This window comes from Mya arenaria, chromosome 17 (genome assembly GCF_026914265.1).
Source record: "Mya arenaria isolate MELC-2E11 chromosome 17, ASM2691426v1".
NCBI classification, from domain to species: domain Eukaryota; kingdom Metazoa; phylum Mollusca; class Bivalvia; order Myida; family Myidae; genus Mya; species Mya arenaria.
In genome coordinates, this window is record NC_069138.1 from 56,106,419 (window position 1) to 56,130,073 (window position 23,655).

At 35.4% G+C, this 23,655-nt stretch overlaps 2 protein-coding genes across 2 annotated transcripts; both read left to right on the forward strand.

The window, feature by feature from the left end:
- Positions 1 to 35: 35 nt before the first annotated feature.
- Positions 36 to 7,394, forward strand: LOC128223942 (protein jagged-1b-like). Its single transcript, XM_052933442.1, has 11 exons — positions 36 to 211; positions 683 to 908; positions 1,543 to 1,635; positions 2,470 to 2,643; positions 3,076 to 3,189; positions 3,429 to 3,542; positions 3,944 to 4,120; positions 4,791 to 4,904; positions 5,547 to 5,792; positions 6,297 to 6,488; positions 6,971 to 7,394. Exons 1-11 carry the CDS (start codon positions 170 to 172, stop codon positions 7,162 to 7,164), a joined length of 1,686 nt encoding a protein of 561 aa, XP_052789402.1. The 5' UTR covers positions 36 to 169; the 3' UTR covers positions 7,165 to 7,394.
- A 2,371-nt stretch (positions 7,395 to 9,765) lies between these two features.
- LOC128224240 (sushi, von Willebrand factor type A, EGF and pentraxin domain-containing protein 1-like) lies at positions 9,766 to 22,249 on the forward strand. Its single transcript, XM_052934033.1, has 24 exons — positions 9,766 to 10,120; positions 10,469 to 10,593; positions 10,879 to 11,070; positions 11,512 to 11,694; positions 12,222 to 12,476; positions 13,017 to 13,226; positions 13,398 to 13,601; positions 13,955 to 14,121; positions 14,556 to 14,826; positions 15,032 to 15,193; positions 15,800 to 15,964; positions 16,163 to 16,367; positions 16,632 to 16,807; positions 17,203 to 17,367; positions 17,728 to 17,961; positions 18,326 to 18,502; positions 18,771 to 18,983; positions 19,432 to 19,701; positions 19,943 to 20,122; positions 20,409 to 20,564; positions 20,871 to 20,912; positions 21,082 to 21,160; positions 21,361 to 21,438; positions 21,941 to 22,249. The coding sequence occupies exons 1-24, from the start codon at positions 9,894 to 9,896 to the stop codon at positions 22,020 to 22,022; spliced, it is 4,218 nt and encodes a 1,405-aa protein (XP_052789993.1). The 5' UTR covers positions 9,766 to 9,893; the 3' UTR covers positions 22,023 to 22,249.
- The last annotated feature ends 1,406 nt before the right edge of the window (positions 22,250 to 23,655 follow it).

Sequence of the window (23,655 nt, forward strand, 5' to 3'; positions counted from 1 at the left end):
CCTAATATTTTGTTGTCAGGATGTGCTTTACACAGGAAGAAAATTAATAATATCAATTCAGTTTCTTTTCCATGATCTCTAATTTGGAAAGACGTTGCAGTTTACTTCCTATTTAAGACAGACGGCGAAATATCTCGACTCAAGCTTGGGTGTCTTGAATGCTACCGAAATGCATTTTCTTTGTTTTTTTCTAACAGGATACATTTTAAGGGTAAGCGTTTTAATATATTATCAAATATAAATGAACAAAGTGTTGTTTGAATAAAAATTAATGAACACATTTTTTAACGATTATTATTTTTATTAAAATAATTTAGTAGTAGTAGTAGTAGTAGTAGTAGTAGTAGTGGTAGTGGTAGTGGTAGTGGTAGTAGTTGTAGCAGTAGCAGTAGAAGTAGAAGTAGAAGTAGTGGTGGTGGTGGTGGTGGTGGTGGTGGTGGTAGTGGTAGTGGTAGTGGTAGTTCTTCTTCTTCTTCTTCTTCTTCTTCTTCTTCTTCTTCTTCTTCTTCTTCTTCTTCTTCTTCTTCTTCTTCAAAGAAGTGAAATGCATGTATCTTGAGCTATTATTTTTTAAGGCGTTGTATTACATGTATACTACTAGAATGTTAAAACTTTGAAATACGCTTGCGATACGTCAACAATTGACAGACAACAGTATACATACGTAAAATTATTTCACCAGTTAACCTTTGCTGACCAAGGCTGCGGTGTGACGTTATTTCAACAAAATAACGAACATGTGGATACATGCTATAGCAATGGGCAGCTTTTGTCCTCAAAAGAACATCTCACAAATGAACTGCCGCATCAGACAATCTGCGCAGTAAAACGCTGCAACATCTTGCGAATTCTAGAGTGTGTCAATGGTGTTTGGAAAGATGGGCTGCAAACATACACACACGAGGAATGTAAGTATCACAACGCACTTAAAAAGCTGTATTGAAATTGTTTTGTATTCACTTTGTATTTTTCGATCGACCTTTCCTAAGATTTCTTATTTACCATTGTTATCATTTAAAATGTACGACACGACACGCCTTATGATGACGCCAGCCTGACCATCTCTTGTGATTATGTTAGCCCCACTTGGCAATCGCCGTTTCTTTACGATATTGTTTGAAGCATACTCTTTCTGTAACGCTTAAAGCTGCACTCTCACAGATTGAATGTTTTTACAACTTTTTTTTATTTTTTGTCTTGGAACGAGCCAATTTTTGCGAAAATCCATGGAAACTAGTTATATAAGACTGCTGACAAAAAATTAGATCGCAGATATTTATAATTAAGTTCAAAACTTATTTTTTTATCTGTTTTTCTTTAACCGTTAGTAACGGTTTATGCCATAGAACATTATTTTTCGAACGCATCTATGAAAATCTTCGATCTGATTTTTTGTCAGCGATCTTATATTATTGATGTGCAGATATTTACGCAAAAATTTGCTCTTTCCAAGACAAAAAAATAGAAAAGTTGTTAAAATGGTCAATCTGTGAGAGTGCAGCTTTATATAACAAACGCAAGAACTATTTTTATTTTTCATAGGTTTTGTCCCTGAATACAAGGATAAGAAGGTTTACAGGAAAAAACGTTTTTTTGGCAGAAGAAGAAGAAGGAGCAGATATACACCTCCCACACGTATGTACTATTCGAACCTTGGGCAGTTTTCAGAAAGCATGATTGGTTTAAAAAAAGTGTGCTACATCATTAAGACATAACTACCTAAAGATAGCGAAAGAAAAAAATTGTTAACATAATATAACCTACTTATCATATGGAACTATAGACCAATATGATATTGGGATACCTCGTATGGGGTTAGGGTTAGGGTTAGGGGACTGTACTCCGTATGATGAAATAGCGAAATAAAAAGAAAATTGTCGAAAACTGACATAATTTTGGTATTTATGTGTACAATGCATTGAAACTTTATCACTGAAATACCACATTAATTTATTTTTCCGCAGTGTTTTCGTATTTTTCCATTAGAAAAAAATTACTGGGTATGTCTACCTAGTAGAATTCATTCCTTATGCGTGAATGGATAGTCGATGGTATCACGTGATATAACCGAGTTAGGTCTATAGCTATTAAATTAATATCACATGTATTAAGTAAGACTTCGTAGGTCAGTGAATACAACGCTGGACTGCAATTTTGGCGACACCGGTTCGAACCCGGTCTTCGACATTTTATTTTTTTGATTTTGGTTTTCTTTTTTACAACTATGATATCAACGAGTAAAACATTTTATTAAATAATTGTCCTGAGATTCGTTACAGAAAAAAATGTTTTGGGTGCTAATTTGGTGTACAGTCCCTTTTATATTTTATTTCAATGTAAAGAAATATTGTTTGCATATTACGAAAATGAAAATTTAATGCACTGGATTGTTGTTCTATTTTCTTTTTTCCCATTCTAAGTAAAACAACACGCTTAAAATATTAACACCAAAAATATACTCTAACCTAGCCAACTGCGGGCCTCCCGGAACTGTTGTTGGTTCGTCGGTTACGACGACAACGACGAATCAAGGTGGTGTCGCTACATACACTTGCTACTCGACTCATCAGCATATGTCAGGGAACTTAAAGAGAACCTGTCAATCAAACTCTCAATGGAGCGGCGTGGAACCTGTTTGCGCATGTAAGAAAATACTGTTTCTTACAATATACCCATTTAGAAATGATCTCAGACTGATTTACCACAATATCACCTTTTTATAATTTGTTTTATGTCGTGGCCGTCATTGGGGATTTCTCAGTCCGCACCAAGAGTTGGTTTCTAATGCAACCAGTTAAAAAAAGTCAACCCCAGTTCGAACAGGCGAAAAATCCCCGAGCCTCGGGAAATGCTTACACTCAGTAGATAGAAATCGGTCCTTTACCTCCAGTTCGAGCCAATGAGGAAATCGAGTCAAGCGAATTCGAGCCAACAGGGTTCGACTATATATCCTAAGTTCAGATCGTGCCGAACATATTGGTGTAAAGTATTGCTCGTTCTACTCGTGTGTTGACTTTCTATACCTGAACCCATCGATTGTCAACTTTCTGTTAAAGAGATAAACTTTCATTTTAGATATGAAATCTTGTGACAGTAGTCCGTGCTTAAATGGGGGCCGGTGTTCAAATATCCCGGAAAGTTACACGTGCGACTGTCCGGAAATATGGAAAGGATCGCGGTGTGAAAACGGTATTAGATCTTTTCATCAAACATAATAGACCAATTGTGTTTCTTAGTGAAATATAAAGCTAGTAACAATATATGAAATAAAGTATTGTTTTTTATTTGATCCCATTTAAATGCCACTTATCGTTTTAAAAGAAACGAAATTCGAAGCACATATATAGAGACAATATGAATAGTGCTTGAGCGAAACAAAATTCTACAGAAAAGATAAGGCTTATTTGCCCGACCTGCACTTTTTTCAGTCGCGCATGTTTGTGCACGCAATCCATGCGTCAATTATGAAGAATGCGAGGATGGAGCTGACATGTATACTTGTATCTGTCTGCCCGGGTGGAGCGGGCAAGATTGCGACATTCGTAAGTGATTTGTTTCGAGATCATGGCTGGTATTCAATATTCAACTTACGTTACTCTCTTATGGTCATATATCATTGACTTTATTCACTATATTGGTCAGTTATTTATAACAAATAATCCGATTAGCTACATCTTTCTTAGATCCAATTAAGACCAATATTGAATACTAGTCCATATTGGATTAATATATTTAAATAATAGATTATTACTAAAGCCTGTGTTTGGAGAAATTGACAGCGTTACACTTACCATTATTTCAACGAACGGTCTCATTCAATTGGAAACTATAATGTTAATTATTTTTCGCGCCTACTCCGTACAAGTGCGCATTTCATAGCACACATTATTTGGGATGTTTATTCGAATTTTTATCTGATTGACTAAAGTATTTGTGTTTACAGCTGTCGAATGCGGTCGTCCACAAGGAGTTACCGATGGGACAGTGTGGTACACTGGTACGACACTCAATGGTGTTGCCACCTATGTCTGCAACGAAGACTTCAACATGACATCTGGGGACCGAGTCCGAACATGCATGGCTAGTGGAGTATGGAGTGGAACAAAACCGACATGCCAATGTTACTTTTTTTTTAAATTCGTTCAGCCAATTAGTAAAATTGCATTTAAGGATAACCTTTCTCTTAAGGTTTAAGTCTGGTTGAAAAAAATAACAAGAATACAACCTAAAACCTTTTTAGCCAATGAAATTACAGATAGGCAATCATGAAGTACTAGGCTTAATCATTAAGAATTCGAACTTTCGCGGGTGTTTCAAGGTCCGACTACTGCAACTCATCCGATACACAATCCATACGTCAGATTTTTCGTCGACAATGTGTCAGCTAATGAGGTTGTATTCTTAGACAGTTAGATGACCTGAAGTAATATTTAGTGATTAATAAGGGCTCGTAAACTACACTCGCCCACTCACAATCATTAAAATATTACTTCATGTCATGTTACTATTACATAGCAGATTGCTTTTACAGAGAGATATCGCGCGCGATGCTTTCTTCGTGTTTCGAATAACAAAAGTAGAAATAAGAATTTTATAAAGCAATTGGAAAATTAACTAATGGGTTTTAAAATAGGTTTCAACTAACAGTACTTCGTCGATAACACAATTAATCATTATCTGCAATGATGTTTTACATATTCATAAGATTAAACTTTACAAATGAGTGGGTTAAATTGACAAATAGCGCGTCAAATTTCCCAATTAAAATTAATATGTTTCCGTTTTAATAGTCGTTGCCAGTTGCAAAAGTTCACCATGTCATAATGAAGGAAGTTGCGTGAATAAGGTCGAGGACTTTGAATGTCATTGCTCTAGCGGGTGGGACGGAAAGACTTGTGAAGAAGGTAAAATATTCCATGAAGAAATTATGTCTTCCTTTTTCAGCTTTGTTCCATTTTTTGGAATTGATGGGTTTTCCAATTCAGTCATATATCGGAACTTCAAGAAGAAATTAAAGATAATGATCAATTATATCGGTTATTAATGACGTCATTAAATATACTATAACTAATGCCTGTAAAGATGAAAATAAAATGTGTTGATTCAATAAAAAAAATCTTAATCCTACTTTGAAACTGTACTGAATATTATTCATATTACGGAAGCTCAAAATAAATTGATGAATATGATCAATTAAATCGGTTATTAATGACTTCTAAGAACGAACATAATTAGTGCATGTATTGAAAAAACTGAAATGTTTTGATTCAATAAAAAAGGTAAAACTTACTTTGAAAATGTGCTTTTTATTTATTTATAATGCGGAAGCTCGAGAAGAAATAAAAGATTATGATTAATTATATCGGATGGTATTGACGTCATTAAAAGTACTTTAACAATTAGTGCCTGTAATGAAAAATAAATGAAATGTTTGATTCAATAAAAACTGTAGAAATTACTTGAAATAATATACACATTAACGTTTATATTGCGCGCCAAATATTGCGATTATGTTAATCTTTTTTTTTTGCTTATCCTTGTTTCAGATGTCCAACCACCAATTTTGGAAAATTGTTCCGCCAATTTGATAGTGAACGCCACTGAAAAGACAAAACTTGTTGTCTGGGCCGAGCCAGTGTTTAGCGATCCTATGAATTCAGAGTTAAGACTTTCCAGCAACTATGAAAGTCCACAATCCGTTTTTCCCTGGGGAGACTTTACCATAACGTATGCAGCAACGAAAATCAAAAATGGATTGTGCACAGAATGTACATTTAACATTTCGGTTCGACGTAAGTTACATTGTATACAACAACTTCTTTGCGTTCCATGAGCATCACTGACTGAAGTTACCACTCGGAACACCCGTCAATTTTCCATCGAAAACAAGCTCGGATGTATATGGACAGTTTACAATGTTAGAAATCTTTAGTTTAACTAAGCAATCAATTTATTCTTATGTTTTCAAATACACGTTAAAACACTACAATCAATTCATACTATTATTTCATTTTTTAACGAACTAGCGCTACAGATGTGCCGGCATACAGCCGATGTTGTTTTAGATGAAAAATGGCCGAGTAGTTCCGAATGTATTGATTATTATACTAGTCTAATGGTGCTATTTAACTGACTTTATGCACACTCTAGAGCTATTGTTCAGTACAATTGAACATGCCATAGCAAATAAAATATGTAAGAACCTTGGTGATCTGGCTAGTCTTTTAATGACCAGTCCCTTCATGCGATTCTAGGTAAGTTTTAATCCTTTAGCAGACGGATTTTATGTTTCAAAGCAACGCCATGTGAACCGTTGAAGCAACCTGAGAATGGAGCACTTCTTTGCAATGGATGGGACAACGCGTATGGAACGTTCTGTCTGGTTGGATGTAGGAGCAATTTCACAATACATCCACCAAATCGATACGGCAATTGGCTTATCTGCGGTGCATCGGGGAACTGGTCCAGCCAAGCTCCGGATTGCTCGCGTAAGGATTTCACTTACTTTCAAAGGATTTAATTTACTTATAATTGAAGAAAAGACCTGTAAAACAAAAGAAACTGCAGGGGCAGCGCAGTGGCCTCAAATCCTCACGATGACAAAGCAGACAGTTGATTGATGAGAGACAAACATCGTTACAACTAACACATGTAACAAATATTTACATATCGTTATACATAAAAATTTATACATTTATATGTGTATTTATTATATGCTTTCTGGCGGTTTATAGAGATTTTCAGTAAACGAAAATGATATTTCACAGTGAAAACACCAATTTGAATTTGGCCAAAAAAATAAAGATACTTTTGCCTTTTTTTCGACAAATCGGACCTGATTGACTTAACACAAGCTTAACGATAAACATTTGTTCTGTAGTGTCCACTGAATTACTGCAAAAAATAACAGTTTAATTATATAACCATTCCAAACAAAAGTATCATATATATTGTGCATTGTCTATTTTAGTGAATATGGAGAAAGAGGGCGACATACTGGCGTTTCATCCGTCCTATACAGACTTTTCGTTCGATGAATGCCATAACACAACCAAACTAAGACAAATATTTATATCGGAAATGACGTCACACCCGGATCTATCAGAGTTTTGCCAATTGTACCAAGCCTGTAACGATGTCAACCAAGTGAATGTTTTATGTTAATGGATTTTATTAACTTTGTGTTTGTTATATTTTGAGTTCAACATTTAAAATAAATCAAACGTTTCATTTATTTGAAAGGTTATTATGCATTTGAAATTGATCGTTTAATTACAGGTGACTTTCATTTACAGTTTGAAACAAGCTTTGGGATAAATATGTACTTGTAATTTTGCCTGTTATATTTGAATATGTTTTTGAAAGAATACCTTTATAAGATAATAAATTTCATTGTTTAATTGTTTTGCTTTTTCATCTTAAAAGAAAAGGTATCGATAACACGTTAAGGTATTATTCAAATCCGAACATTCTATTGTGTTAGCTGATCTTAAAGATATAAGATCTTAAAGATATAAGATCAGTTAATTACATCAGATACTGATTTACTACCGTTTAACCATTGGTAAATATTTTACTCAGAGACTTGAAAGCAAAATGCAGATTCCAACAGTTGCCCCTGGATTACTTTTAATAGTTGTGTGTTGCCTCAGTTTGGTAAATCAGTCTTGACCCTGAAAATAAAAAATACAACATTTTAAAGGCTGCTTATCACGTCATGGGACAAAAAACAACACAATACAATTATGTTTTTGGGCGATATTTCCACATATTTTTAAACCTTTAAATCCACTAGGATTATATAATTCACAAGAGAAGAAACTTAACAAAACACGATTTGTCATGAAAAAGATAAATGTCCAGTTCAGACATTAATTGAATAGCTAATACACAAACCAACTGCTCAAAGGTACGATTTATATACCTGCAAATATAAAATTTAATATTTAAATACAAAATGCTATATTTACCGTTTTTGTTAAAACTTTTAATGAAAAGAATTAAATTGATTAATTGAATCAAACTCCATGTATTTTGGTAGTTCATAATTATCATACGTCTTATGATCATTTTAGTTGGATTAACATTTGCTATCGATGCGTACAGGGTTCCATAGTATATCAATTTACCGAGTATAAATCAAATTTGTTTTGTAAATGTTGAAAAGCAAGTTTTAAATACATGTGGCTGCTTTATATCTGCCAGGTTTAATTGATTGTGTCTGCATTCAACTTGCAAAAATGAAATATCGAACAGATCAAGCTTGACTTATTACTTTTATAAACCTTAAAGCTGCACTCTCACTGATTTACCGTGTTTACAACTTTTTATTTTTTGTCAAGGAAAGAGCATTTTTTTCCGTAGATATCTGCTAACCAATGATAGAAGACTGCTGACAAAAAATCAGATCGTAGATTTTCATATTTCCGTTCGGAAATTAATGTTTTACGGCTTACTAACGGTTTAAGATCAATGCATTAAACATCAATTTTTGAACTTAAATATAAAAACCTGCGATATAATTTTTGTCAGCATTCTTATAAAACTGGTTTCCATGGATTTTCGCAAAAATTGGCTTGTTCCAAGACAAAAAAAATAAAAAAAGTTGTCAAAACGTTCAATCTGTAAGAGTGCAGCTTTAAACTCTTACGTACACTGAAACGGACGTTCACGCGAAAAAGACTTTAAAAAAGCTCCAAACCTTTTCCCTATTTCTTAACTGCCACTAAAATGAATTTCTTACCAGCGGAGCAAGGTCAAATAGGAAATAATCAGGAAATTCTTCTATTAGAGCGTAACAGAATGTACACGTACGAACGCAGTCGCTGATGACACATCAACAATACTCAGTAAAATAACAAATTTTGAGAAAATTTAATAATTATCAAGGGAAGGATTTTTTTCTCAGCGCCGAATGTTTATTTGTCCGCCCTTCTCATTTTGGCGCCTTTCTCACTTGTTCTCTAGTTTTAATCCGGTTCGGACGTGTGTTTTCGTATTAATATGAATGTCAGATTCTTTAATGTTGAACATTTCACGACCACGCAGTTTGACCTCATTGATACCCATTCAAGCAAATGTTAATTAACATTACGTTGAGAAATATTTTATGCTAATCAGGAAGTTGATACACAATAAGACAAGCAACTGCTCATAGACTTTCAATTAAAGACCCGTTTGAATGTTGATGATATCAGACTTCTCTGATCAAAGCTTAACCTTATCGATCTACTACAAAACGTATCTTGAACGACATTCAATTATTTATATGTCAAAGTGAGATCTGCCCTGTCGCATTAATTTCAATAATTATAAATTAAGTATAGAAAAGTACATTCATATTCATAAGCTAGATCAGTTACCCCAGTGAATGAATTACAATTATTATTTCTTTTCATTGAATGATTACACAAACTTCCTTACAAACAGTCGGCTGGAGATCAATTTATTCATAATTGATGAAGAATCTCTATGTGATTTGAAATCAAAACTTAAGATGTGGGGTAAAATGATCTCATAAATAAACCCATAAATGAATACATGCGGAACTTAAATTCAATTCTGTGAATTTCTTAAAGTGCAGTGGAATTCTGGTTATAGGCTTGTCAAACAATTATTCGTAGAACTCGGGTAAGTACCTAATAAAAACCATTCTACAGACAACGTTATTTGATTGGTCAAATGAAGAGAAAGGAATATTTAAAAAGCATGAGCTGATGGAAGAATTTTAAGTCAAATTTTAAGACGTCAGCAAAGTGTATTGGTATTTCCATTTATAAACCTTACTGTTTCCATGAATTGCTAGAAGAAGAATAAGAAGAATTTAGAGAAATCTTTTGTCCAACTTTTTCTTCTAACATTCACAAGTTGCGACTGAACATTTGAAGTGAACAATGTGTTCCCTACGCGAAGTATGTTTATATTTAATTTTAACCTATTTACTGCTTATCTCATTTTCCCATGGGTGTAGTAGAAGGAAAAAGAAGCGGGATCGAACTTCTCCGACCCTAAGAGGTTGCCCTGGTGATTTAGAGTATTATACAGACTACAAGAAACCTTATTCATCCAGAGTTACCTGGGGAACGATAACTGCATGGGATGACAGGGATGGGCATGTCAGGTAACACATACATGCACTTCTATGATTATCTTTTACTTCTGTTTATGATCCGCTGCTACTGCTGCTACTGTTGTTGTTAATGATGAGTTTTATGATGAGGATCATGTTGTTGTTGTTGTTGTTGTTGTTGTTGTTGTTGTTGTTGTTGATGATGATGATGATGATGATGATGATGATGATGATGATGATGATGATGATGATGATGATGATTACGACAATCATGATGACGTTGACGTTGACGACGACGCCGATAATGATGATGATGATGATTATTATTTTTTATTTGGCTTTATTATACTGCTTTATCTGACTGTCATATACTTTTTATAACATTTTATATTTACAAAGTGCTGTGCGATCAAAGGGCATTGGTCCAGGACAATATTTTTACCAGGGTGTACATACTATCCAATACGTTTCAAAAGATAGAGCGGGAAACCCAGCATCGTGTTCGTTTAAAGTCAATGTTAGACGTACGTATAATTAAGGAGTTGTATAGTTTTAAAAAATAAATGTTTCTAACATGATGAAATAATGTTCACAATAATTTCTTTAAAGCAAACAAGTGTTAACATTTATAATAGTATGCTTAGACTGCAAGATGATTTATCTTAATAACTTACTTATAGCCAAACGGCCTGTGGCTGTTCATGTTTTCGGTATAAAGTTTCAAACAGCATCTAAAACTAATTATTTTATGTTCATACATATATTTGTGTAACATATTTATCTCTTTCACAACCACGCATATTTGGCAGTTAGACAATGCGACAAACTACAAGCGGTATCGAACGGTTGGTATTCTTGCGATGAAACAACCCGCATGTATGTTGGAACTCGCTGCAAGTTCGGTTGCTATGCAGGATTTCAACTTAACACTGGGGATGCAAATACGATCGAATGCGCGGGACATAAGCGGTGGAGCGTGGACCAACAACCAAAATGCAACCGTAAGTAGAAACATTAATGTTTGAAGGGTGCTCTAATAATTCTATACACGGAAGTTATTTCAGTGGTACAGTATGTATTTTAGCGAATATCTAAGTACGGTGGCATAGAGTTCACAGGCCTCTGAATCGTTGTTGGTCACTAAAATGTTGATTAAAACCATTTTGGGTACATTCAATGATTTAGAGGCTTGTGATAGAGTTGACATCCGCAGTTGTGCTCTCACGTTACGAAGTTTAATAAGTTGTGGCCAAAATATAAATAAAGAGTTCCGTATGTCACCTCTGTGCCACGATATGTAAGTCTGCTATATATTTATCTTGACATGTTCAGGCGTTTTAAGAAATACTGCGAAATAATACTCAACTTAGTGAAAACAGCAGTTATATATACGCACTAACTCTTTTAAAATTCGGAGATATTTAATATACTTATTTTTCCAGCAATCACTTGCCCTACTCTTCAAGCTCCTTTACATGCGAGTCTTGCTTGCTCCAAAAAGTACGAGTACCAAAGCGCGTGCCATTACAGTTGTAGTGAAGGTTACGGAATATTACCAGGACAATCACGCGTTCGAACGTGTAGCAAAACTGGAGAATGGATTGGCGGGGAACCAAAGTGCGTAGGTTAGTATGTTTTAAAATAAAAAACAAAATGACCGTTACAGAGACTACCCAAGCATTGAACAATACAATTGTTTAAAGCCACAACGTCTAAAACAATTAAAAGTGACACACAAGAAAACGTGTACGGAGTACACGAATATTTAGATACCGTAATAATTTAGTGCTAGGGTTACAGGTGTGTGTAGTTTGCGCGTAGACAGTTAGTCTTAAATACATGGAAAATGAGTGTCCACGGTCGACTGTCGTCGGTCGACTATTGTAGTTACCTATATGCATATGGTCTTGATTTTGTTAATTAGTAATATGGTTCTAGAAAACCTAGTGAGATTATAAGTATCTTCCATGGCCGAGAGTGTAAGATAGGTTCATCCCGACCCGACCGTAGGGTGTTTTTCGGAAACGAGTTTTACCGGGGTTTATTGTCCATTAATGTTACAAAATAAGCGTACGGAGAATTGCTGTACAAAGTGTGATAACGCGGTACATATAGCCTGTGAATGCATGTTAATTATTTGTTTGCGCTTTAGATATAATACCACCAACTTACACAAACTGCCCCGCGATGGTTACGGTATATGCGGATGAATCCAAACACACCGGTACTCCTAGATGGAACGATCCAAATTTTACGGACAATGAGGGTATCGGAGGTGTAAACTCAGATCAAGTTCAAGGGCCAAGGTCGGCTACAGAACTGGGCGTAGGCGACTACACTGTTGTATACGAAGCTTCTGACAGAGCCGGCAATACGGCTAGATGCGAGTTTACAGTCGTTGTAAAACGTAATGATTGTATCTGTCATTTGATTTCTATCTGGATAGAAAAATACGGCCCGAAGACACGTGCGTAATTCGGTTACAAGGCGTGCCGAATTGCCGGCCGCAGTTTTTCTATCCTGACCAGAAACATATGATTGATTTTTTCTTGCATACCTTTAATTCTTCATTGCGTTTGATGTCGATATTTAAAATGCATGTTTGCTTATTTCTTGTAAAAGCTTATAAGATGTTAACATTTGATGTGCAGTAACTTCCTGTCATTGTCAAGGAAGTTAGTCTTCCCTTAAAATTCATTTTTTTTTAATATTAATATAAGACATGGCGCGTTGTTGCACGTGACTCATCTGGTCACTGACGGAAATCTCCAGCAAAATGTAGAAGTAAATGTCTTCACGGCGGTTAAAAATGTATTATATTGTTTGTCAACATGTTTGTGTTGTGAAATAACAGAAGTTTTACTATATGAACTCAGCTGTTATCAAAGTCGTGTATGTAGCATTTTGTTATCTTTTTTTTCTCAACATATTTTATTTATGTTTTTAGAGATAACTTGTCAGTCTCTGTACCCAAGACCTTATACGTCGCTTGTTTGCCCAACTGGAAAGATATACGGGTCATCATGTTACTTCACTTGTGCGAACGGAACTGAGCTTACCGGAACTGAAGAAATAAAGTGCGAAACGATTGACGCTGGTCATACCAGCGTTGCTTATGGCCTTTGGTCATTTGGAACAGCACAACCCTTCTGCGAACGTAAATATGTTTTTATCATATTTCATAAGTATACATTTGAAACAGGCAAGCTTGTATATGCATTTGAATAAAATCATTGATTTGATGTATTGTGCAACTGTTGTAAGATTTAAGTTGTAGTCCCCCCCCCCCCCAATAGTTGCACGCAATAATGAATTGTTTTTCATAAAGTGACGGATACATGCCAAAAGCCCGAACCTCCGGAAAATGGCGCCCTGGCTTGCGATACTTGGGCAGGCGGGAAATATTGCGTTGTTCAGTGCGGAGAAGGTTTTGTCATAGAAGACAGTACCTTTGACAGTCTATTGACGTGCAGCGATAATAGTGGAATGTTTACGGGAATCGGAGAGGATCAGATCGTTCCTAGTTGTACAGGTAGTTTTTCGTCTTCAATGAGGGATAAGTTAAACGTCGTACCTTCTAAAATTTCAAATAATCTGACGGCAAGTTTGAAATAATTTGCCATTGGTAACTTGTGTCTGGTAATATTTCTGTTTTATGAGTTTCGTTTATAAAGAACGGTATGCGCTTATTTTCATATAATATCAATAAGGTAAACTAATGCATTTAATAAGATGTGAAACGTCTTAAGCGATGAACAATTCAAGTTAAGTCAGTGCAATTATTATCGTATTAACATGAACGACGGACAGAGAGACATTCGCTATGGAAATCATTTAACTGACAGCATGTTTTGTTATACATTCAACCTAAATCTTTCACTTTAGCGGAGTCATCAAACCCATTTTTCAACTATAAAATTGAGGAATACTACTACTTCGATGGTAACTGCAACGAATCAACCACAGAAATACAAGAACATTTCATTGAAGCATTGCTAGCTGGATTAGGAGACATTTGTTCAGCTAATGTCTGTGATATCGAGATTGTTGAGGTAAAACTAGTGTTCAATTACTCTTTAAAATAAAGCTCAGGCTTTTTGTGTATTTTTCTTTCATTGCTTTTACAAAGAAATCCTAGATTTATTCATTAAAAATAGTATGGGCAAACATCAAGAACGTTTGCGCATTTAAATGACCTACATAATTTTGTGATAACAAACACACTCAATAACTTTTTTTACGATGGTATTAGTAAAAATAGTGATACATTTACTTGTATTATAATAATCATCATGTATAGAGATTGAGAGCGGGCTAGGTATAAGTGTCCACCTCTCTTCAATGACGTATTTGGTTCGAGTACCACAGTAAACATGTTCTCTGGTCTCTCACTGAAAGGAAGTCGGTACTTACAGCTTACCGCTGTCTAAACTATCCATAAAGCTAAACTATACCAAAGAAACTATTCGTAAGATTAATATTTCAGGTTATATGTCCAGATTCAGACGAAGCTAGAAGAAGGCGTTCGTCAGACTCAGCAACAGTCATTGTGTGTGGCTTTGCTGTATCAATACAACAAAATAGCCAATCAAATGTGCAAACAGCGTTTGATATCAAGACTAAACTTTCTGAAGGCAGCCCAAATAAAAGCCTTAACATCAGTTCAGGTTCTCTGCTATTTGAAGGAAGGACGGTTTCCAATCCGGAATTATCATGTCCTTTGGGCTCATATAAGGACAACTTTACTCTTACATGTGGTGAGTGATTTTTGTTAATGTCCAAACGTTATTGTGTTTTGGTGATGACGTTTGCACTTCAACTATTCTTGTGAAACACTAGCTCAATGTTCAGCATTATAATTATGTCGACATAACACGTCTCTTCAACTCGTAATCGTTTTATCGTTATAAATGTCGGTATTATGCAACCGATAAGGATTTATTTCCTTTCTTTTAAATATAGTTGAATGTAGAAGAGGCAGATTCCACAAACCTGAAAACAACCGATGTGAAATCTGTCCTCGCGGCATGTTTCAGCCATTGCCAGGGCAAACTAAGTGTGATTATTGTCTTTTTAACAAAACAACAGAAAGGATGGGAGCTGTGCACTTTGACGAGTGTATTGGTATGTAATAATTTCAATTTTAATTAACCAAAAACATTATAATTACCAGGTGCCATTTATCAATTACTCTTGTACATGACTAATAAAAAATGGTAAGTTATATATGTTTGTAAAATGCAATCCATTTAAGAGTAATTTAAACCCATTGACAAACAATCTCGACAAACCGTTAGGGTTTTCTGCAAACCTATTACAAAATGTATGTAGTTAAATAAACTGGTAATTGTGAATATCCAACAACATAAAAGTAAGCCAACCTATTAGAACGATAGTTTTGAAAGGAAATGAGGGCCATGTCCCGGTTTCTATCAATAAATTAATTGTTTTGGGAAGCTGGCGATTGCCATGATGTTAAAACAAAATAACAACTGAAGGACAGGCCCAGTAACCTTCATTCAACGAAGACCCTGCTCAATTGGTTATTTGAACAAACCCATATCTATTAAATTTAACACTTATTATTAAAAGTTTGCATGATCACGTTTAATACATAAAACGAAAGCATAATTTTGTTGGCACTTCTCATACCAATATGGCACAACATATAAGACAAATGTACAACTTTAAGCAGGAAATCATTATCACACTCTGATTGACTCCTTCCAGATGCGTGTCCGCCTGGATATTTCTCAGCCAACGGGGTTCTTCCATGTTCTCCATGCGACACAGGCAACTTTGCGTCCACCTTTGGTTCTGTAGAATGTTCAGTCTGTCCTGGACCCACAACAACCAAACCTGGTGAAATAGCTAAGTCCGCTGATGATTGTTATGGTACTGATTTTGATATCATCCTTGAAATGTATAATGTATATGTTAAATATGACTGTTCTACGATGGAACTGGTATTCAGCATTCGATTGTGATTGTTGCAAATGAATTGAAATGGAATGAAATAAAAATGATATACAAGTAAATATATAAACCAAATACTATTAATGACTTAGTTCATAATACTTATGTCTTCATTAGATTTCGACCTTCAATTTTCATCGGATTCCGTAAAGAGTGCTGTTGCGACAACCAAGCAAGAAGTTATGTTGGAATCAAATGTTTATCTCAGTTTCTGGTTAAAGTGTTCAGCATGCTACAATATATTTAAAATATATGGAGAATTTGATGAAACAATTGCCTTTCTCGGGCATGCAAATAACACTGTGGAACTGAACTGGAAAGGGTATGAATTTCTGTTCACTTATTTGCAATTGATTTATATATTCGTTACTTATAATCATACCAAAATATCTGAAACGTAGATTGAGTTATTTTCATGTATAAACCTCTGTATTATGTTTTATTAGAAGACATGGTGTATAGAATGTCTTAGAACAGTTATATCATAAACGGACTAAGAAATACCCTGGGAAATAAGAAACATATTTTCAATACATGTCTTTATTGTACGATAATTACATTACTAAGTAAACATTCATTTATTTAGCTGTGTATTCACGGGACATATTGATGCGCTTGAATTCACAAAACGGTGGCAACACGTCGTGCTTCATTTGCAAGACGATAGTATGACACTTGTTTTAAACGGACACCCGATAATATCAGGGCAGAACTGCTCTACCACACACATGGCAGCTACAAATTTGACTCTTCACGTTGGAGGTAAACTCGATTAAGTTAACAATATACTTTTAATCCAAATCATTCAAAACTATCTGACCGAGATTAATATTAATTAAATGAATAAACCCTAAGTGTGTAAATGCCCTATAAAAATAATTACAAATACACAGAATATCCGGGCTACTATTATTAACTTCTGTTTTTAAGATTTCTTGTATGATTATTTTGATATTTTGAAGTTTCAAGTTCAAATCAGGCTAATGTTATCTTAGAAGAGTAAATATATTCCTTTAAGAAATCGTACAATCTAAGTATCAGTGGATGGCAATGACAAGATAATCCAAACAGCTGAAAATGAATTCCTAATTTTAAAAAACAACTATTTTTATACATTTCTGATGTAGCTAGCTGTTCATATTTTCTTTGAATTCCAGGCGACGGTTTTAGTGGAAGATTGACTTCCTTTAACGTTTGGGACTACAAACCCATCAGCGACGATACCAGAAACTGCTTCTCGGAAAATGAAGGAAACATCTTTTCTTGGAAACAGTTTGCTGATGCAGAGGGCCATTTTGCTGTCTCGATTAGTCAGTGCGATGGTAATTGGTATTGTTGATTTTCTTATCGTTGTATCCTTTATTTAACCTAATAATTAAGATAATATGTACGAGTACTCGTTCATATTAGCGTTTGGCAACCACTATATACAAATTGAAGTTGAAAAGTGGTTTAAGACCCCAGAAGACTCCAGTTCCAGTGAATTCTTGTTTCACTGACCGTTCCAAGGCGGTTATTCCATCACTTAACGGTAAAGCAATTTTGATGGGTATGGCTTGTTTGTGGGTGTTTGTATTTGCGTATGTGGTGTCAATATGTTTGTGCTGAAACGCACAAATGTCGGGTTCTATATGAAAGAAACGCTTACCGGTATGCTTATGACTTTTCACGATTTATTACAGACTATGATAACTGCCAAAGTGCACCATGTTTGAATGGTGGAACCTGTTACGACAAGATCGAATCCTTTACATGTTCTTGTATGCAAGGTTTCGACGGAGTGAAATGCGAACAGAACATTGATGATTGCGATATGAATTCCTGCCAAAATGAAGCTACATGTGAAGACGGGATTGACACATACATATGCGATTGTGGTGTTCATTACACAGGCGAATTTTGTGAAATTTTCGTCGGTGAGTGTAAACATTTTGGTTTGAAAGCATTGTCTTTATAGGTAAAATGTATCTAAGTCGTCAGTGTCATAAAAGAACTGTTCGATATGTATTATGTTAATAAAACCGCGGCATTACTGCAGTTGTATTGAATGGTTAAGAACCTGATCAGACACACCTAAGTAATCAGAGTTTCCAATCTACCAAACTACGAGTTTAAACGACGAAAGTTGTAAAACGATAAAATAATAGTTTTAGGGGCTACTGACTACTCTTGCTATTACCAGCAAACATACGATGTTCTTGCAAATGATGTTTATATCAGATTGCACTAACATAAACATTTGCTTATGATAATTAGTATAAAATTCCTTACGTTCTACAGTGAATGGATCGTGGTCGGCTTGGGGTGACTGGGGAGAATGCTCAGTTACCTGCGGCAGGGGACAACGTTCGCGTTACCGTCAGTGCGACAATCCTGTGCCGGAAAATGGCGGATTTGACTGTGTCGGTGAAAATGAGAAGGTTGAGCCATGTGCTTTGCCAGATGATTGCATTTACGGTAAATTGTTTTGTTGTTATATGAACACAAGGATATGAGTATGTGCTTTCCCAGCAAACTGTAATAACGGTTACCAACCGGAAACAGTGATTATTTTCCAAAACTACGTTATCAAGAAATCCATAAATTTTACAATCTGTGCATCATAAATTTTGTACATTTTTGGTGCTCACAAGGTGAGTTATAACGCGCAAAAAAGAACGCTTGTACATGTCCGTAGATCGACCGGGATATTGCCAATATTCATTTCATATTTTCCTTACATCAGAGTGTAACGAGGACCCCGAAGATCCCGAGAATGGCGCCATAAATTGCTCATGGACAAGCAATGTCACCAAGGAGTGCTTCCCCTTTTGTCAGGATGGTTTCGCGTTTGATTCCGATGAATTCTTGGATCATATTGAGTGTGGACCTAACACAGGATTTACATGGAATATACGGAATGAAGATAACCCGAAGGCACAAATACCATCTTGTACAGGTACATTATGTTGATGTTATATCAACATTAACATAAAATATGCATGGTCATAAGTAAATCATGCAAAAAGAACAAATAATTTCCGCCTTCTTGGTCCGTGTTCAGGTATATATAATTTCGCTGAAATCAGTAGCTAAACTGTATTGTCGCCAACCGCTAATGACATAAGCTATACTCGATCAAAAGGGCCGATTTCTTTATAGTGAATGTAAGCATACCCGCTTGGTTTGAACTCCCCGAGGCTCGAGTTATTTTCGCCGGTCCCTTGGAGTTCGAGCCAACGGGGTTCGACTGTATAATGACCAGCTTAAAAAAAAGTTTATACACGTTTATGTAGTTCCAACCAAACATATGTAAAACAATCTAATGATACTTCACTTCAATATTAGTTTTTGTTTATTATGTATAAAATAAACTCTATACATGATAAAAAGCATTTAAATTTCAGAGGCCAAACTTGCTGAAGATAACATAATGAGATATTCTGGTGAATATGAAATTGTAAATGGCGACTCCAGCAGTGCCGACAACAGCAGCTTAAGACCTGCAGTGAAACTGAAAGTAGAGAGTCTCGTTGAGGAGTTAGATTGTGTGGTATCAGGAACTTGCAACGTCAAAGGTTTAGAAGTAGTATCAGAGGTGGATACGGCATCTATCAGAAAGAGGTCTTTGGCAGGCATGCTATTTGTATTAAGGCTTTCTTGTTCGCCAAATGCAGGTAACTATTTGTACATGTGTTGATATTTAATTTTAGTTGATTTAAATAAAAATCAAATGAAATGACACGACCTTTAAAAATAAGATTTTTTCAAGGATTTACCAAATGACTTTAGCACCAAACGGTCGTCAAACTAATCCTAAGGAATCTCGACCTTACAAGAAATCACAGACTATTTTAACACAAATGATCTTTGCAACAACTATTTTATTTACTGCACGTATAAACGTTTCTTTCTTAGAATTTCGGGAATGCTACGATATCTTAGAACAAGCTTATAACACTCTTCAAAATTACGTCAATCAGACGTTGTTTGCGGTCAACGTTAATGGAGTTACGTTAGACCTAGTACACAATGGAACATCTGTAGAAGGAGAAGTGAACTGCTCACCTGGCACTGTGCAGATTGATTACTTCTGTGGTAATTATTACAAATGAATTATCCATTTTATCAAACAATAACATGCTTTAAATTATTTTCTAGCTACAAAGGTTTAAAAGGAACAATCAGTTATTACTCATACAAATAAAATGGAGAGAGTTTTAATGGTTCAAAAATACCTGGCCCATGTCGATCAGATGTGTTTTTTTGTCAGTACTTACCCTAAACTTAAATCTACTCACCACATATAACACAGACAAAGATTTTATTCTGAATATTGTCGGAGCAAGTTTTTTTTAAATATTATATTGTAAATCAATTTCAGTACCCTGTGGGTCAGGAAACTACCCCGATGATTTCTTCTGTGAGCGTTGTCCACGTGGAACGTACCAGGATGAGATTGGCCAGTTGGACTGTAAACCTTGTCCCGATGGCTGGACCACCGCTGGGATGCAAACTAGAAACATCTCACTTTGCAACGGTAAACCAAATATGCATTGTATCTGATAGGTAGTGAGGAGGTCAAAGGAGTTTAACACTCGCCAAGTGGAGTGTAATAGTCTTTCATATACAGTTTCACATGAAACTTTTAGGGGCACTAAACAAATAAACACTTAACTAGTTCAAGTGTTTGCCAATATCAAGTCGATATCATTGTTTCCGCGCATATGTGTACCTTTATATCTAATTAAGTAATGTATCTGCTTGAGTATTCTTATTGTCTTTCGAAATAGTTTAATTTTCATTATACTCTGAGTTTACACTTATATCATTAACACTATTTTAGTGCCACTGGATAAGCCAACACACAGTGAACGTCCTGTTTTCTGTAAGTACCTTTCTGGTTCTTTATCAAGATATAACGTAAAATACAAAGTGGGCTGCAATGGCCTAATCACTTAATTTTTACACAACCGTTTACAATTTTCCTCTTTGAATTACCATTAACGCTTGAAGCATGTGAGCCTTCGATTCATTTTATTATTTATTTATTTCAGATAGCTTCATAATTACTGGGTTGGTTGTGAGTGTGTTCTTAGTTTTTATTGGCGTTTGGTGTAATCGTAAATTGGTAAAGTAAGTACTTGTTACTAGTTTTTCTTTCTGTTAAAAATACGAGTCTAATCTGTATATAAACTAGTATATATTATTTTTCTCTTGCTTTGGGCGATTTGGCTACCGTTTTAATTAGCGACCACATTGATTTGCAATCTCCCGTAGTTAAAATGTATGTTCATAGTGTGAGTCTGAAAATGCTTACTGATCATAATTTATAGAAGCAACGTGTATTGTGGAAGACGGCCAAAGAAAGTCAGCGCATATCCACGCAGACACGGCCATCCCCGAGAGATTGGGTATTGACTTTTCTTTTTTATTTGCAAGAGCCTAAATAATGATGTTCCGTGCATACACTTTATAGTTTGAACTATAATAAAGCTGATACCATTGACGAATTTATCACAACACAGATCCATTAGTAATGTAAACGTGGTCAGTTTAGGTTCAGGTCCATCTGCACAGCTGCATATATATTAAAACATTATATATATTATGTAATTAAAACGTTGTAGATCGAGGAAAAAATCTTACAGTAGTAAACTTTAAAAATATAATGGATCAATACAATATAAAATAGTAAAAAAAAAAAAACAGCAAGCGTTCGGAAATAAAAGGCCTGGGTTTCAGCGACCCTCTGGTAGGAGTAAAAGACAACAGTTATGGTCTTTGCGGAAATAACAGTCCTGGGTTTAATGAGACTGTTTATTGGAAGTAGTATTAATGCAACACTTAATGTTTGAACCGGGAAATAGTGTGATATGTAAAACTTTTCACATGTTGTTTTATTTTATTTTTCAGGAATATCAAATATGCATGGGGTGAAATGCATCATGGCCAAAGTAATGCTGATGAAAATGACTTTGTTGAAAAATCAATATGAAGGTCTACCCGATAACAACTGACGTGGACAACGGCTTTCCACCTCCATATTCAAAATGACAATTTACAATTTCAGACGTGAATGTACAGTCCAGTCACAAACTTTCTTAAAGATGATTCAATAAATTTCCAGAAAGAAATCGCGATATGCTTTTTGGGGAAAAAAATGGAGACGTTTTATATAAACATTACAAAGTGCATATTTATAATAAAAAAGTCAATACTGTTTCACATTTTTGGTATTGTTTTTTATTAGTTTTGAATTATAAAAAACTATTTAAAACAAAGAGCTGAGTTTGAAAATCCGGTGCCCGTGGTCTTCGGGCATGAGTTGAAACTACAGTATGGATTGATTACGACCAAGTTCACTAGAGCATAGCAGCCTGTGTAACGAGAAAGATGTCAGTGTGTCGAGAAAATAAGTAATGGCCAAGTGTCTAGTAAAACGGCCATAACATGCTGTTATGTCACTATTTCTGTTCAAGCTAAATAAATGATATGTTCTGTTATGTTATGCAAAAGGCACGTATGATGGTCACCTTGATATATTAAATGACGTCCACGCATAGTTAGAAAGCATGGAATATATTTTTCTCCCACCTCAGATAAGTAGATCCAAAAAATTTAACCATGCTAGAAATTCTTGCCCACGGGCAAAGATAAAACGTCCAACTATAAAACAGTTTTCATGCCCCTTTCAAGAAAAAATGCTTCACTCTCCTCAGAACTATTTAAAGACCGAATTCACTATTAACGCATATCCATGACAAACACGAATTATCACATATCCATACGCATTTATTTTCACTTCGCACAAAAGAGCTCCAGCAAAAAATACATTTTTTCTTAATTTTGTTGGTGGGAGATAAGGCATCTTCCATAGCCGCTCGGTAAACCTCGTTTCCGCAAAACACCCTACGCTCGGGTCGGGATGAACCTATCTTACACTCTCGGCCATGGAAGATACTTATAATCTTAGTCAGATACCACTGAATAAATTTCCGGTATATCGATGTTCAATTCAATTTGCAATATAACACTCATTTTCTCACTTTCACCAAAACCATATACGGGGAGAAAGCTCCACTCGTGTACTAATCATTAAACAATGTTACCACTGTATATTCGGTGACCATATCAAAACAAACAATGCTGTGAAAATTTAAACAAGAACATAGTACATCTAGCATTTTCAATGATTTTGAAAACACAAACCATTGGGCTGCAAATTCTATAAAGATGGAAAGAAGCCAATGGTATGGCATGAAACAATGAGTAGGCACTTCCGTGTATAAAGTGCCCTCTAGATGGCGTATTCACAATGGTATGGCATGAAACAATGAGTAGGCACTTCCGAGTATAAAGTGCCATCTAGATGGCGTATTCACAATGGTATGGCATGAAACAATGAGTAGGCACTTCCGTGTATAACATGCCCTCTAGAAGGCGTATTCACAATGGTATGGCATGAAACAATGAGTAGGCACTTCCGTGTATAACATGCCCTCTAGATGGCGTATTCACAATGGTATGGCATGAAACAGTGAGTAGGCACTTCCGAGTATAAAGTGCCCTCTAGATGGCGTATTCACAATGGTATGGCATGAAACAGTGAGTAGGCACTTCCGTGTATA

Coding starts and splice junctions, on each gene's coding strand:
- LOC128223942 (XM_052933442.1), top strand. CDS start 170: ATGCATTTTCTTTGTTTTTTTCTAACAGGATACATTTTAAGG. Junction 909..1,542: donor AACATACACACACGAGGAAT/GTAAGTATCACA, acceptor TATTTTTCATAG/GTTTTGTCCCTGAATACAAG. Junction 6,489..6,970: donor CCAAGCTCCGGATTGCTCGC/GTAAGGATTTCA, acceptor TGTCTATTTTAG/TGAATATGGAGAAAGAGGGC.
- LOC128224240 (XM_052934033.1), top strand. CDS start 9,894: ATGTGTTCCCTACGCGAAGTATGTTTATATTTAATTTTAACCTATTTA. Junction 15,194..15,799: donor GCACTTTGACGAGTGTATTG/GTATGTAATAAT, acceptor GACTCCTTCCAG/ATGCGTGTCCGCCTGGATAT. Junction 18,503..18,770: donor GCCAGATGATTGCATTTACG/GTAAATTGTTTT, acceptor TCCTTACATCAG/AGTGTAACGAGGACCCCGAA.